The 16388-nt window shown below is 39.4% G+C and overlaps 1 protein-coding gene across 1 annotated transcript in view; it reads left to right on the top strand.

The window, feature by feature from the left end:
- Positions 1–16388, top strand: part of LOC139688175 (opioid-binding protein/cell adhesion molecule homolog) — a 402452-nt gene that overhangs the window by 318691 nt on the left and 67373 nt on the right. Inside the window, exon 6 of the mRNA XM_071585601.1 lies at positions 10871–10968. Within this exon, the coding sequence (XP_071441702.1) occupies positions 10871–10968 (98 nt within the window). The remainder of the gene's footprint in view (positions 1–10870; positions 10969–16388) is intronic.

Here is a 16388-nt window from a genome sequence, read left to right as displayed (position 1 = left end):
AATCAGTATTTTTAACCAAGAAACTCATTTTTTCTGTTACCCACGATATTTATTTCAAAACACGAGTACAAGTTTTACTTTAAAAATAATTGCTTTAACGTCGTGTACTCGTTCAGTCTTAGAGTATTGATCAACCTAATCTATGTTTGGCTTGTGGCTAGATATCGTTTAACGCAGCAATAAAAAGTAGGTAGCTCATATCATCTTAAAATTTTCCAAAACCGCATCTCTCGCATGTAAATCTTTAATGCCAGTGCATGCATTATGCAAGGGCTCTGATTGCGAGCGTTTTTGGTGGCGGAATGGAACATCAAGATGGGCACTTTTGGCACCGGACGAATCGGAACTCCGAACGGAGAGGGCTTGTGAAAAAAAAATATGTATGTGCGCACCCACGTCCTGGCAATAATCCCGTCCCCGAAATTATCCCCTTCCTACCGGCCGCAGCGTCCTTCCCGGCCCGGTCCCACCACCTCCTTCGCAATTTGCTTACCATCGCACTCGGTGCGTCCGTCGTGAGATCGCAGCGTCCGCGTGCAGCGTTCATTCGATTTGTCCTGAGGGGAAAGAAGTCGCATGATGTGGCTGGGGAATAGGCGGGGGTCACGGGGGCGGAAATTCGAAGGGGCGAGGCGTCCGGGAGAGAGGGGAATGTGGAACGACAGAGGCGGGCGATAAAGGCCGCGTGGTGATGGCGGCGGATGTTCCTCGGAGGGAGAAGGTTTAGGGAAAGGTTTTAGCCGCTCTTCCCTTCTGGCTCTTGGGCAGTTTCGGTCATCTTGAGCCGAGTTGTGCGTGTGTGTGCGAGAGAGTAGAAGAGGAGGAGGATCTTGCAATACGGTCCGCCTGGTAATAATGGCTCGTTCTCCTGCGGGGGCGGGACGACTATAAGGGCGACGGGAGTGAGGGGCGGTGGGGTATAGACGGTAAGGCGAATGCGACGGGTCGGCAAGGGTAAGTGCAGCCAGGGGGATAGGGTTCGGTCCATGGAGGGAAAGGGGTTTGTCGGCAGAAGAGAGGGGCCCCTTCCGAAGGCCCTTTCCGCTCCGTTTCGAAGGGAACAGCAACTAGCCCCCCTCGCCCTTCATCCTCCCTCCGATCCGTCTTTATCCTCAAACCCTTCCCCCGTCTCGTGTGTATGTGTGTGGGCAGTGGGGGGAGGTATTGGCGGTGGAAAGAGTTTTGGGGAGGTAGGGATGGGGCTGAGAGGAGGGAAAGGGTGAAGGTCCTTTTCCGTCCTCGGTGTACTCCGATTCAATTCCTCTTTATGGTCGCGGGAGGTTTGGGGGGAGAGGAGGGTGTTGTGATGGAGAACGGAGGGATGACCCGCCCCCATCCACCGCTGCCCCTTTCTCGCAACCCCCTCCTTCTCTCCTGCTCTTCACCCCCCTCCGAAGTCGCCTCAGGAGGGAGGGGGGGAAAGGGTGGCGTCGTTTTTGTGGCCGTGTAGCCACGGAATAGAGACGCTGCGCCCGGCGAGGGCGTTCCTCCCCGCCCCCTTCCCCTTTCGGTTCAGCGCCTCCCCTCCTCTCCGTCTTCTCGTCCCGAAACCTGCGGCCTCGACTCAACCCAAACCCGCGACCTCACCGTCCTTTATTCCATGCCTCTTCAGGGATTAACAATGTCCCAGCCTCATCTCCAGTCTCCCCTCCCTTCTCAAGCTCCCTCCCCTCCACCCCATTCCCTCACTCTTTTATTTACCTCATCTCCCTTTTTCTCCATTCCTCCGCCCACCTCTCCCTCCTCCCGAGTCGCCCATTGCCTCACTCTCTTCGGAGACTTCCCGAACAATCATGCTGAAGACACTAGTTTGAATCCGTCCCACAGGGAAGAGTGGAGTTAGTCGTGTGCGTTTATTTTTTCTAAGCGGACGGTCCTCATTGAAAAGATGGATTGTGGGGTTGAATTTTTTTAGACATTTTCTTCATCAAAGTTCCAGGGTTCTTCCAACAGCGCCCGTGTATTCCTTGGCGGTTGGGGAACTTTCAAGAGAGTTGTTTTTTTTCTTTTTCATTGCCTTGGATGAAAAATGAACCTACTTGGGTGGTGACCCAAAAGTCGAGTGATCTTGGTGATTTTAATTCGATTGATCTTTAGATGGTCATTAGTGCTATTTAAATTTTCAATATAATGGAGATCTTTTCTTTCTCTGGATGATTAGTTCTCTTTTTGATCAATCATTTGAAATTCAGAGGTGATAGTAAATTGAATCAAATTTACTTCTGAGTCATCCGGAATGACTCAGAAGTAAATTAGTCCAATCGCTTTGATGTGTATTGGGAAAATATCTTGTACTATTAGATTTAGGTCATCCGTTGTTAAAGTTATATTATTTTCGTAGATAACCCTTACGTTACGTAATTCAATTAAATTTCTGGGTATTCTTTGTTGCCCAGCGGCTTTTAAACGGGTGAACGAAATGTGAGGAAAAAGCAAATAAAGAGCAGTCCCCTGCTACGTTTTCCAACATTCCTTTCCCTCTGGAGATTTGAAGTACATTTATTTATGATTTTTACGTGCATTAAATTCTTTATAATGAAATGGAGAGCATTATTTTCGTTTTAAGTATTAAAATGAAACTATTAACGGCCACTACCATCGTCCATAAATCCGACCCAATATCGATCGCTCAAAATACGGTCAAACACCGCCCATTACTTGGAGGGGAAATTTAACATAATGACTCTTTTTCACTTAATTACCCAAACGAGCTCCATCCAATTATTTTCCGGCTGAAAATTAAATTGGAATTTTATATTCATTGACGCTTATTCTTAAAAAAGAATGAGGATTTTTTTTCTCCTGAAAACGGACCTGAATTATCACGCGACGCCGTCTCTAATCCCTCGCCAACTGAGTAAAACGATTCGGTGAAACCGAGGCAAGTGATTTAGAATACCATGGGCGTTTATTTCACCCTCTATACTTCCTTTTTTTGTACTTATTTGAATCCCTGCTTTTTGACTGCGGGGAGTGTTGCAGTATTTTAAGTTTTTTTTTCGCTCACACTGCACTGTACCTACTTGATGAATACCTTTGGAACTTGACGACATAAATTCCAATGGTGCCATCAATTGAAGTGAAAGAAGAGAGAGGGATGTGGCAAGCATGTCGTGGACCTTCAATTTAGCCGCAATGGTCTGAAATATAGGGATACCATTGGTTTATATAGTGCCGTGTACCATATTTTGTTTAGTTTGGAGAATAGTTCTGGCACGCACTATAAATCCTCGTCCATAGGAAGTATTTCAAACACTATTACCCCTTCAAAACGGTAATTTTGTTAACCCATTATTTTCCATTTTTGTTATTTTTCCTCATCCAGTGGTCGGAAATTCTCGCACGCAACTAAACTCCGTGATGTCTTCACGTAAATTGATGTAAATGCGTAAATTCAATGGTGGGTTTCCAGCTTCACCCGTGAGGGCATAACGAGGGTCGCAATTATGCCCTCACAAGTGAAACTCAATGTATGAAAACGCCACGGAGTGAATATTTTGTAACTGCTGTATGAGTATGTGCCCCGTTTTAACAAAGTAACGCTCTTCACGGTGTATATCATTAACCGGAACGATTTAAATCGCTTAATTTTGATCATTCGTCCTTACAGCAAATATAAAAACGCTTTCAATTGAGCTTAAATCCTTTTTTTTAAGGTAGTTAAAGTTTCCTGTAAGACTAAATGAATCTTTTCATAGTTATCAAAGTCGATATTCCTACTTTGGAAATTTGCGTGACAGCTTAACTTTTAAGATATTTTCAACAGAGCTCTTTATGTTACTCATGTTTAATTTCTGTTTAGCAACATGCGGTGATGACGTAATCAAGATAGTGTATGTACGTTTACATGGAAAACTATAATTGCAAAGGGATGGAAAGTCATTCCGATAGATATTCTGACTGAATTACTTGACGAGATACTGGTTGTAGTACGCGAGACCTTTTTTGCTTCATGTTTTTACGTTTGTGGTAGTTATAGGTAGGTAAATAAAATGTAGATATGTATAGAAAAAAACAAAATAAAAATTTACCATTGATAATCACCAATTACCTCAAGAAAGCAATAACTTTGTCATTGTTAGCGTAACCTTACCTTTGCAGATTGCCCCTTTCGATGCAGCAATATCATTCCCAAGACATCTATATACATTGCTCGGACACTTTTGAAGAGCAAAGACGGACGGTGGGATATCTAGTCTTTTGCTTTATCCCCCCTTTACGGTCCCGTCGGCTATACTGCCCCAGCGACTTTGTCGGGGCATGCATTACGACCTCGAGCAAAGCACATTTACTCAGTATATATGGTGCATATTCGGTGCTCTCATCAAGGGCTGAGGCCTTTATTCCGCATTTTGGGATTATGATGTTTCAGAGGTTTTTTTCCTTTCTTCTCATATATTTTGTGAATTTCCTTCTGTATCTTTATAACAGGAACAATTCAATCAACTCAGACCGACGGCTTTTTGATCTGTTGATGGATTAATTAATCATCATTTAATGAATTCCATTCAAATTTTACCTGAAAATGTAAAAGGCATTTTTGTGGTCATTCAAAGTCTTAATTACTTAATACATATTCCGTACCTTTCTTAATAAAATTCATCTTACTCTTGTAATCATTTTTACTCAGGCATTATTATTAGGATCGCATTCATATCGCTTACTTCTCTTTAAGAACTTTCTAGTTATCCCTATGTTATTTCGGGATCATTATTATGAGTATACCAGTGCTTTGTCTTCCATATATTTGTCGTGTGTTTCTCTACTTCTCAGCGGTTGCTATCATTGTGGATTTAAAACTCGTACCCTTTTAATGTTTACAGTGGATTTCCTTTTGTGTGTCTCTACCATGGTCTATGGTAATTATTGTCCCAGACCAATAAATCCAGTTTCCGATTCTCTCCATGGAGCGTTGGCTCCCTAATTTCTCCCGCCTCACTTGCAAGGCCTTGCATCGTCGGCACAAATCCAGGCCGGGGAGGTCTCCGCTTGCATCCTTAATATCCTCGTAACTCCGTGCTCGACCGCCGAGTGTGCTCCCTCGGCCCAGAATGGTCACTCGGCTGAAACCCAACGACCTCCTCTCCCGAGTCGTCGTCCATCGTGATTACGTTGGGTTCATATATTTTTCTCGCGAATGAGAGACTCGTCCAAATGCGTCATTCTACTCTCCAGCCTCACCGTCTCCCCTTCCCCCCTTTCATACCAGAACTACCATCTTTGGTCGTTTAACGGCCGAGACGGCAGTTTCGCTACGTCGTCGTGGAGACGCCTGTTTCATCGGTGGGGCGCAACCTTAAAGAGCAGAGTGCGCGTTGTCATTGTTCGGAACTAAATCCTGTACAAATTAAATTAATGGAGTGATTGGAATCATAATAAATCACCTCAGTAACCCCTGACCAGTTGCAAACGCTTATTCTCGGAATTTATGGGAATTCTTTTCAGCCATTATTATATGCTGCTTAATCCTGGGCTGGGAATTTAATATCTTTGCTTTTTTTTGATATTATAATTGACATTTATTTTTAATTTTTTCAGTTGAAGATTTTTCAGATGTATTTACAATAATATAGATGATAAAATGGATGAAAAATATAATGGAAGTTCTGGGAATGGTACAGGAAGAGAGGAAGGTATTGGGAGAAAATCTAAGTGGGCACGTTGATGGAAGAGGAATTGAGAGGCAATATGGTCGTATGAAGAGTTTCACAGGTAATTTTGACTTTTTGTGACAAAAGGAGGAAAGTTATTTTATAATGGCATAAAGGAAGGTAGGAATAAATTTAAATAATCGGAATAAATAATTCTTAAGAATTTATTCAGTGTAATAAAAAAGATTTCTATGATAAGCAGCAGTATTAGAAGTTTTTGAGTCCCTTAAAAGACTGTACTATTGTGCCCAAGATTTTAGGGTCCACCTAAAGCCATACTCCGACCAATGCGCTACTATTTGCAAATACTCGAAGGTTATACTTGAGGGAAGTAGCCTTCTGCTGAGTGAAAGCATTAATATTCCCGATGAGGTTAAAGAATAACTAGATTGCTCATCGTAGAGGGCATGCAGTAGAAGAGGTGGAACTGTTTACGTAATCGCGCCACATAAGGCATGGCAAATAAATCAGGAGAAGAATTCGTGTAGGAAAGGAATCCTTCGAAAAGAGAAACGAAGGCTAAGACGAGATTAGCGGTATCAAAAATTATTATTAATGACTAGTATTGAGCGTGGTGTTCCGTTACCTGTTGTCTGTAGTAATGTTTTAAATAAGAATGAGCGTACATGGTGGTTTTTGGGATGTGGGTCCCCGTGGAAGCAGTAGTTAGATGGACGGAAATAATGAAAACCAGAGAATGTTGAGATAGGATTGAAGTAACAGCTGGATGGAGAGAATTTGTAGTCGGTAGAAAAATGACGTTGGTAGCTGTACTAAAAAGTTCAATGTAAATTTTGGAAATAATGAATTATTAAATTCTCTATTTGTTGAGGGATGATCAGAGTATGCGCTATAAATGTACAATGATTTTCGATATTGGAATTTACTTACATACCTGGAAATAAATTTATTTATCATTCTTAGCTCTCCTTTTTATTTTTAAAATCCTTCCTTGTTATGTACAAAAATATTCACCGTTACTTCTGAGTTATTTTTTTCAAATTTCGTAAGTTTATTATTTCATCTGCCTTCGTCGTATGTGTTTTCTGGAATCGAAAAATATGGAAGAGCGATAATATTCCTCAAATTGAAAAATTAATTACCGTTGTCATTGTATGGTCTTCACTTTCTTAAGATTTAATTACCCTGCGGCCTCTTCTTTTATGTTATACCGTTCCCCAAAATAATTCACGAATTCCTGTACATCACGCCATGTTAAATTGCCTCTGGGAGTTCCATTAAATCTACTTGATTTGCGACCCTCGGCAATGAATACTTTTAACATTCCGTGCCTGAGGGTTTCATGGCAAGCCATTGCTCATTTCACGTAACTGTCACGCGAAATCCTCTCACCATTTCCATGGAAGCCACATTCACTCCCATTCTGTGCCTCTGCTCCCCAGCCCACACTCCTTCTAATATCGACGTTATTCCTCAAAGTTGACGCTGGAAAATTGCCTAAAAGAATCTTTTCTGTGTTGACTTTCCTCTTTCGAAAGGGAATCTTCGCGTTGCCATTCGAAAGTTTTTCATATCCCAATGCCAGACTCCACACGGGATCGAAATTTTTCGGAAGGCCAATTTCCTTCCTCATTCCCTTGTTTCTCGTCGTCCTCGAACAACCCACACTCCCTGGTCACCTCCTTCTTACCCTGGAGAGTCGTCCCAGAATAAATATTCTGTTCGCCAGTCCACCCGCTGTAAGGACCTCCCGGTCTAAGGTGCCTTGCATTCCGCCAGTCTTAGCCTCTCCCACTCCCGTTCGCACCGATCAGTGAGGAGATATCCGAGATAACACGCGTCTTATCTCACATACTAGCGATCCCTGATCGACCTACTTCCGAGCTTGGTCCTACTCCTGTCGAAAAGATGAATATTGTTCTAGGCGTATCTGGAAACTTTTCAGTAATGCTACCATTCCTTCCTCCAATATCCTCTAAAAACTTTGTTTTTTTCTCCCATTATTCACTCACTTCGTCCCTCCTCACGTGTAAACGCAAACAACTATAGCTATAAGAATGCATTCCTGCTTTTAATAAATGCATGCATCTATACGATCACGTTGAAAAACGGTGATATATGTGAAATGGTGAATATAATGAGCTCCAGAAACCAAAGCCCAAGAGGTTTGGAAAGTGAATTTTCCCTTTCTTTTTTGAAAGAATGCAAATGCGCACAAACTCATAACACCATAATTTTTTGTGTGCATGTATTTTTTGTTAGCTGCATGTATTTTTTAAAGATAAGGTAAGAGGTTGGGAAAGTAAAATTTTCTCTTCATTTGAGATAGAAAGCACCCAGTACTAAACCCGAAGGCGTTTGAAATTCACATATCAGGGTAGGGGGCGAGCAGTTCCTTTCCCTGTTTACATTATATCACTATATATATATATATATATATATATATATATATATATATATATATATATATATATATATAGTGATACCCTATATATATATATACGAGGGTCATCCGGAAAGTAGTACCCGTTCGTGCCGCATGAAGTGCTGACGACGCGAGTAGCCGCTGGACGAGGTCAGATAGCTTCAGTGGCTTGTCTGCCTTCTCTGAGCCAAGTTGCGTGACGCTAGCATTGCCTGTGTTGTTTCTGTGATTGTTTACAATGTTTAAAAAAATTGAGAACGCCGCCAGTTGTGAAGTGAGGGCAGTGATTAAATTCCTCAATGCAAGAAACGTTCGCCCATGTGATATTCATCGCCAATTAAAGGAGGTGTATGGAGACAATGTAATGGACGAGTCGTCTGTTCGGCGGTGGTGTCGCAACTTCAACATGGGGAGGGGGAACACACACGACGATGAGCGTTCGGAGAGACCGTCTGTCATTACAGACCAACTGGTGAGCTCAGTTGACGAATTCGTGAGGAACGATCGGCGCGTCACAATTGATGACATCTGTGAGCATTTTCCCAATGTTTCTCGAACAATTGTTCATGAAATTGTTAAACACCATCTGCATTATGCAAAAATTTGTGCAAGATGGGTCCCTCGCGTATCTCAATGAGCTGGCGGCGAAGGACTATGCAGCAGGAATACAGAAACTTGTCACACGTTATGACAAATGCCTTAATTTGCTTGGAGATTATGTTGAGAAGTAGTTTAAAGTATCCTCTTTCAAATAAAATTTTTTATGTTTGTTAATATTTACTTTTGTGTCTTTATTTCACGAACGGGTACTACTTTCCGGATGACCCTCGTATATAGGGTATATATAAATTCACATATCAGGGTAGGGGGCGAGCAGTTCCTTTCCCTGTTTACATTATATCACTATATATATATATATATATAGTGATACCCTATATATATATATATATATATATATATATATATATATATATATATATATATATATATAGGGTATATATAAATTCACATATCAGGGTAGGGGGCGAGCAGTTCCTTTCCCTGTTTACATTATATCACTACATTACAACCTCCTACCTTATCTTTTTCGTGCGTGTGTGTCGTCTACGCGCGTGTGTGTGTATGTATATGTATGTATATATATAAATATATACGTATAAAGATATATATTCGTGTATATATATACATATATACGTAAATTCGTATATATATATGTGTGTACACACGTATATATATATATATTAAAAACGCCCTTTCTTCTTTTATTGCTCTCCCCACCCCTTCATACTAGCCCATCCATACGCCCGCTGCAGCCTGGCTGACTGCCAAGGCAGTAAAAGTTGTTCCGCGATCTCTCTCACTCCCTCTCAGGGTCTCCGATCACTCCTCAGCCACCTTTCCCCCGCCCCCGCCTCCATTCGGCACTTTGTCAAAGTTCTTCCGCCTTAACGCACCATTCCGCCCGGCGATTGAGGGCAATATCTTTCCATCAGTGTCGGTTTTAATGCGTCCAGAGCGTTCATTTCCATTCTTTCCTCCCCTCACCCTCCCCTTCGTGATTTATCAATTATTTATCCCGTTTTTTTATTCTGCCGCGATGTTCCCTAATATTGTATGCGGCCACGTTAAGGAGGAAGTTCTCTTAGGAAAGAGAAGAGTGCTTGTGACGAAATATGGGAGTACATTTTGTTTTTTCCGGTCACGCACTATTGGCTTTTGTTTTATGAACATATCCTTCTTTTCCTTCGAAGGAAAAAATTGAAAGAAAGCATTCAGTTCGCGTATCAACATCCATTTTTTATTCCAGTCGGGCGAGTTGTTTTTGTGTTCTCGTTTTGTCTCCGCTTCTAAAATTTTACGTCAGCATTGTCAATTACCCGTGCTATTCCAATGGCTTGTTTACCTCAGAGAAGAATGTCTTGATGAACATTAATGTTTTCTTTATCCAATGGTTCACTGAGGCAAAGTCTTGTTTCTGTCATATTCCCACAACCGATCAGATTGAATTGTTTTTTGGCCTTTGTTAATTTATTTTAATTTTCATCATAATGTATGTGTAAAAACTTCATATTTCAAATATCTTATTAAATTTTGTGATACTTCTCAATCATATTTATCCAATCAATATGGAAATTCGACGTATTAAACGGCAGCTTTCTTGTAAATAAAGCTTCATTTTTTTGATTAAATATGTACATGCATGTCTATTATTTTCAATATATGTGGTTAAACATACCCCAGTTTCACGGTAATCCAAATCCCTATTTCTGCATTTGGCACACTATTGCGTTTTGGTACATCATCAGAAGTTGTTATTACAAGTTCAGTTCCATTGCATTGCCCTTTTTTCGTTCTTTTTATCAGATCTGCATGAATTTCTGAGATCCTTAGTACAGGTATAAAACGTTACTCTCAGTTTTTCTATTTCTAGTGTGTTTTTTATCTTGTTCTTATTCTGAAAAAACAGTCATCGGAATAAGGTAATGTTATTTAGCATGAATATTAAATTAAACGCCTCCTTCACAATATTCCGGATTACTCGATATTTTTTGGGAACGAATTTAACTAAAAATTTTAACATCCTATAAAATTGAAATTTAAAAATTCGACAAAAACAAAAATCCTGTACTTCCTTTCAGAGCACTGATGTAGGATGATTTATTTTTCTTAAAATGAAATTGCAATAAAAATTCGAGTATTTGAGAATTGGAGTACTGAAGACACGTATTTAGTGTATTTTTTCAGAATAATAAAGTGTATCATATTCATTTAAACGTAAATGTGAAATAGCTTGCTGAATTTTCCTTATTCTTTTTTTCTGTTTCATTCGCAGATCCACCAGAGATCGAAGTTGAGCGCAACTGGGTGCACTCAGGTGAAGGATACGAGGCCCATCTGGTTTGTTTAGTCCATGCTGAACCACCAGCAGAGGTGAGTACCAAATAAGTTATAATTTACGCGTCAACCGCCCACTAATATTATTTTCATATCCAAGAAGACTCCTATAAAATGAGATTACTACCAAACAGCTTTTAAATTTGACGAAATTAATTTACGCTGCACAGCAGCCATGGTTTACTTGCTTATATATTTCTGAAATCCATCCGCTAGCTTAATATTTTTATGTTCACCAATCTATATGCCTAGTGGTATTTTCTGAAAACCTCTTCATTGTTTTTACGTCAGGTATGTCCATGTAATCGAAAATTCCCATAGCAGGTAGGTAGGTACAGCCTGTAAAATTATAGTTTCTTATTCCTAAATATTATAATATTGATGGAACTCATTACAAGGCCAATCTTAAGTTTTTATCTCACGGTTTATTTTCATAGCATTGGTTAGATTCTGGACGGAAACTGCTTTAAATGTTGCCTCCTAATCAGGACATAAAGTGTATTTATTTACCGAAAATGCACGATAAACAATTGCAGTCGCATAAATGTACTTGAAAGTGGTCATTTGTTATTGAGTCGTCAATTTTCGGGTTTGTCCACGGATAGCTGCTGGTTGAATTTCTTTAAGGGAAAGAATGAATCATTTAGATTGAGAAGGGAAATATTTTTCATTCAGTCTCGACACCTTTGGCCTTATCACCTGTGTTCACTCGGGAAACGCTTATGGGTTGAGCTTTTGGGTTTCTCTGTAGGAGCCTCTTAAACGCTTTGCCCTAATGAGCAAGCAAAATGTTTCCCCGACACCATTCAAACCTCGTAAAGTCACATTCATCGAGATTATGAAAACACGCCCATCGTCAGAGTTTCCTTCTCTGGCTTGAAGAGCACGAGGAACATTTTAAGTGCCCCGAAAGAGGCGGAAGAAAGCCTGCTCCACCGGGGGAACATCGTTATTCCTCTCGGAATGGCTTGTAGAAGCCTTTGCGGAACGAAGTTCCCTTCGCGGTTTCGGGGAAACGCTTTTGTTTGAGGGAGACGCCTCGATAATGAGCCTTATTCCGGAGTGAAATCAGTCCTAATACCCATGCGCTGCCGGAAAATGGACGGGGGTTTGATCGTGCGTTTGAATGCCTTGCTGAGAGGGAGTGAGTTGGTGTGCAGAGTGACGACGAAGCCTTTTCGGGCCGAGTGATGGACAGGATTGGTCCACCTACAGCCAAGGTGGATGTGTGTGCGTGTATTTCGACTCGCTTTCCCAGTTTATGATTCTGTTTTGTTCCTAAGAAATGCGGGAATTCGCAACTATTGGACTGCTTCAGCAAGATTCTTAGTCGATATAGCAAGATGACCTAGGCCATTGCAATTTATGCTCGAAAATTTCGATATCTCAGAATTGTGAGTGTTGTATCAAACGGTATCACGCCACGAAGGAAGAGAATCCCAGTTTTAAAAAATGTTTAGAAATATGAGATAGGGTTGAAATTTAATGGTTATTCGCTAATTCGCGATTTCTTGTACTAAGGTACGCTCTCAACTAATTTTTGGGCCGAAGATATGACAAAAGATTAAAGAATCGTTTTCTTACGACGATTGATCTGAAATTTATACCAATTGGGATTCTTATCCTCGTGAAGATTTTTAGCCCCCGCTATAATATGAGTGAATTATGAGCACGGTATCAAATTCAATACTGTTTGCCGTATCTGCATGAATCATAGGTCATACCTCTCCTTGCGAACTTTTTTAAAGATGCTCAGGGAAAACTTGGCGGAGGTCAAATTGCAATAATCCCATTCTGAATATTTTACACTTACGAGAAAATTATTATACGAGTATATGATTTTCACTTTACGGGTCGCCCAACGAATCGTTGGCACCCTTAGAAAGGTTAGGGAGTTATACTTCAAATAATCATGCTCATTCAAATCACTATAATCAATATTTTCTATGCTATATTTATATTTTGCGACAATTTGTGTAATTAAGCCGTGATAAAAAAAATTACAAATTATAAAAGTGTATCTAAGAGTAGCGAGCATTGTCCTGTAATATATTTTAAGAGTTGAAATATTGAATGGTGTGTTTTACAATTTATTTCGTGAAAATATCTACGTATAATATATGTAAATACATAGAACTTATTATAGCTCTAAGGCATACAAATGACATTTTTAAAAGTGAAAGAAGCTATAAAAAGTGCCAAGTCGTTGGTGATTAATTTTAGGAGATAATTTGTGCCCGTTTTTGATTATATAAATTGCCTTATTTTAATGCGTTCCGGCCATACTTTTTAATCTGAATTCATGTATTTGAGCTAAGCATTCTCAAAAAATTAATGTGATCATCAATTTCAATCTCGTTTCAGTGATTAGGTCACGACTCTCGCACTTTTAATCGAGTTATCAAACGTATCCTGGGTAGCTTAAAATAAAAATAATTTCTCTTTGACTCAATGAGAAATAATCTCAGTTAAACTGACAATATGTGTATTCACCCCTCCCACCTTTCGGTGGTTCTGATTTCCGTCGTCGGCAGAGTTGATTAATTATGCAAATTAGCGTGAGCATAGACCTGATCCGTGGCCTTTCCTTTGAGGGTTTCACAGGAAAGTGACTGGACAATAAAGAACAAGGAAGCTAGAAATGCTGGGTTTATTTTTGCATACTTCGATCTCTGTATTCACTTTTAAATGTCTTGTAAATGATAATAATCAGTATTTTTCCATTAGCGTGGTGTCACTCTTGCTCTCTCTATCTCCCTCTTGCTCTCAATTGCGTATCTCTAATGTTGGGCAAAGCCAATAGACTATTCTCTTCGCCATCATCTTGTACTGTGCTACCGTCACTTATGAACATTTTGTATAGATTAAGAGTTTTCGTTATTATTGCGAATATGTTTTAATTTTTATGTATGTGGCCATTTATAAAAAATGAAAAAATATTGATTTCAAAATGTTACAGCCTAAAAAGGCCTTGCCAAACACCCAGAGTCGCAGTCCATCAGTTTTTTATACTTATCATATAGGTAGATCAACTATTGCTTTAAATAATATGCCCTCAAATACATTTTGAATTTTCTTGCAAGCATAAATAATAAGGATATAATTTGCTTAATTCTACTGAAAATTTAGATTTGAGGAGGAGACTCATTGTCCTCGTTAGGAGGGATTTCAAGGACACGGGTTTTCTCCACTTCGTTCCAACCAGCTTTCATTGGTACTGTTCTCGTTAATTCATCGCCTAATTTTTGGTTCTCGCTCTTGTTTCTATTTTTATGAAGCTTTATGAATATTAATGAATTCTGCCGTGGGCGAAGATTATCCGACCGCAGTGGTTGGTATATCATTAAGCGTTATTTGCATGGAACGTGTGAAAACGAATGCAAGGGTTGTTGTTTGTCCGTCCGTCAATCTCTGTGCATTTTTCATCCCCAAAACCATAAAATTGGTTTAGAAAAGAGGTATGACGAGTCAAGTTTTCATTAAAGTTGATCAACAAAATTTCTTTTGAAATTACACGTCACCGACTGTTTTTCTAGCGTGCTAGTGTGGAATTAAAACGTTTTTCTCCATTTTTTTGGCGTTACGTGAAATCACATTTCCGGAGCAGTTTTTTCCGTCATAGTCATAATACCTGTGGAGGAATTATTTCTCTCGTAGAAGTTTGTGAAATCGACATTTCAACGTTGATACAGGCTTTCGCACATTTTTAAAAAAATTTTTGTGTGTTTCCAAATACGAATGACTTGCACTGTTGCTTCGTTGCATATCTTTCAAAATTTTTACCCACGTGTTTTCTTCTGTGATGTATGGCGCAACAGTAGTTCAGTTACTTTGTTTGCTATCGAAATTATTTGATGGGAGCTATTTATACATTCAGATGAGTAATTTTTTCAAATGCAAATAATCCCGTTATCCCTTTACTCTCAAAACTTTTTGTTGCAATAACGTGTACCCATTCTGTTAAAAAAATGTAATTGTTGATAATACCGTTGCCGTCGCGTATTTTGATAGTATTAAAATGTTTTTTTGCTTAGGAAATTTAGCAACTTAATTTTACAGTTCCTATATTTTTATTACTAAAAGACTATTTTTCATCGCTTTAGAGCATATGAAAGAGTAAGATGAATGCTCGGTTTTATCGGGTAATATGTATTATTTAATGATAAAGTTATGTTGTGCATTGACTCTATGGAGTCAGATTTTCATTAAGTCTATTGAAAAACCTTCACAACTTATGTAATATTGCTAAAATAAATGAAAAACGCCAGCCATTCTACACATGCTTTAACTATTCATAACCTCTCCCTTGCCTCAGAATAACCACTTTTGGAAGTTTCTTGCTCCCTTCACCCAGAAACCAAATATTCGTCTTTCTCTTCCCCCAACAAGCTATCGACAAGTCCTCTTTTCCATTCACTCATCCATTTTTCTTCGAATTCCCCACGCTATCTTCCTCTAATCACTCAATTTATTTAAAGATTTGGTATTTGCCTTCCTCTCTATCCAAGTTATTACCTCCACCATTTTCAATCCGCATAAATTAAAATCCTCGGTCTCTGTGTAACACCTATCTTCAAAGCACACTCAAATCTTGATCATGCTCTTTATTTTTATCGCTTAGTATTTTTCTTCTACGTATCTTTGGTATTGCTTGTTTGACCTACCTAACAAAATTCCAACCGTCATTAGTAGTATCCTGCTTTGACTTCGGCATCATCCAATCAATCTGTAACGTGGCCTCTCGTGATATTACATATACGAGTCTTTAAATCTTGACATTCTATTCTTTGTTATTTTTCTTGAATATCATATTCATTTTGGAGACTTTACAGGGGTAGAGTAAGGGGAACTGAATAATAAAATGGTGTCGGGGGAAGGTTTATATTATGCAGAGCTACTTGGTGGTGATTAATAGTCGAGAGAGACTCTCTAAAATGTGTATTGTAGGAGAAAATACTGAATATATAATAAGAATAATGCAATAAGTTGTGATAATATTACATGCAATAATATCTTCACAAACGAAAATGATATACTACCTTGATCAAAAAGTTCCCGGAATAACCACCGTGTGGCGCTCCCATCGTTCCGATTTGAGTTCTGTTTTTTTTTTGTTAAATTGGTACATCTGTTGTTGATATTCCCTTTAAATCTTAGTGTCATAACTTGACATTTGCAAAAGTTACGTAGCCAAGAGTACATCTATCTCTGTGTGTGTTGGCGATTTTTTACAATTGCAGAAATGGATTTAAATTTGCAACAACGAACTTGTATTAAATTTTGCGTAAAAACGGATTTAGTGGCGCACGGACGTTGGAAATGTTGGAAAAGTGTTTCGGCAACGATTCTCTAAAAAAAACGGTCGTTTACCAGTGGCACGAGCGGTTCAGAAGTGGTCGTGAGTCAATCGAAGATGATGAACGCAGTGGCAGACCATCGACATCGAAAGTCGGTGA

The sequence above is a fragment of the Hetaerina americana genome, unplaced genomic scaffold (genome assembly GCF_022747635.1).
Source record: "Hetaerina americana unplaced genomic scaffold, ioHetAmer1.1.p SCAF_2, whole genome shotgun sequence".
In the NCBI taxonomy this organism is placed as follows: domain Eukaryota; kingdom Metazoa; phylum Arthropoda; class Insecta; order Odonata; family Calopterygidae; genus Hetaerina; species Hetaerina americana.
The sequence above is the reverse complement of the archived record's forward strand: the minus strand, read 5'-3'. Positions and strand labels throughout refer to the sequence as shown.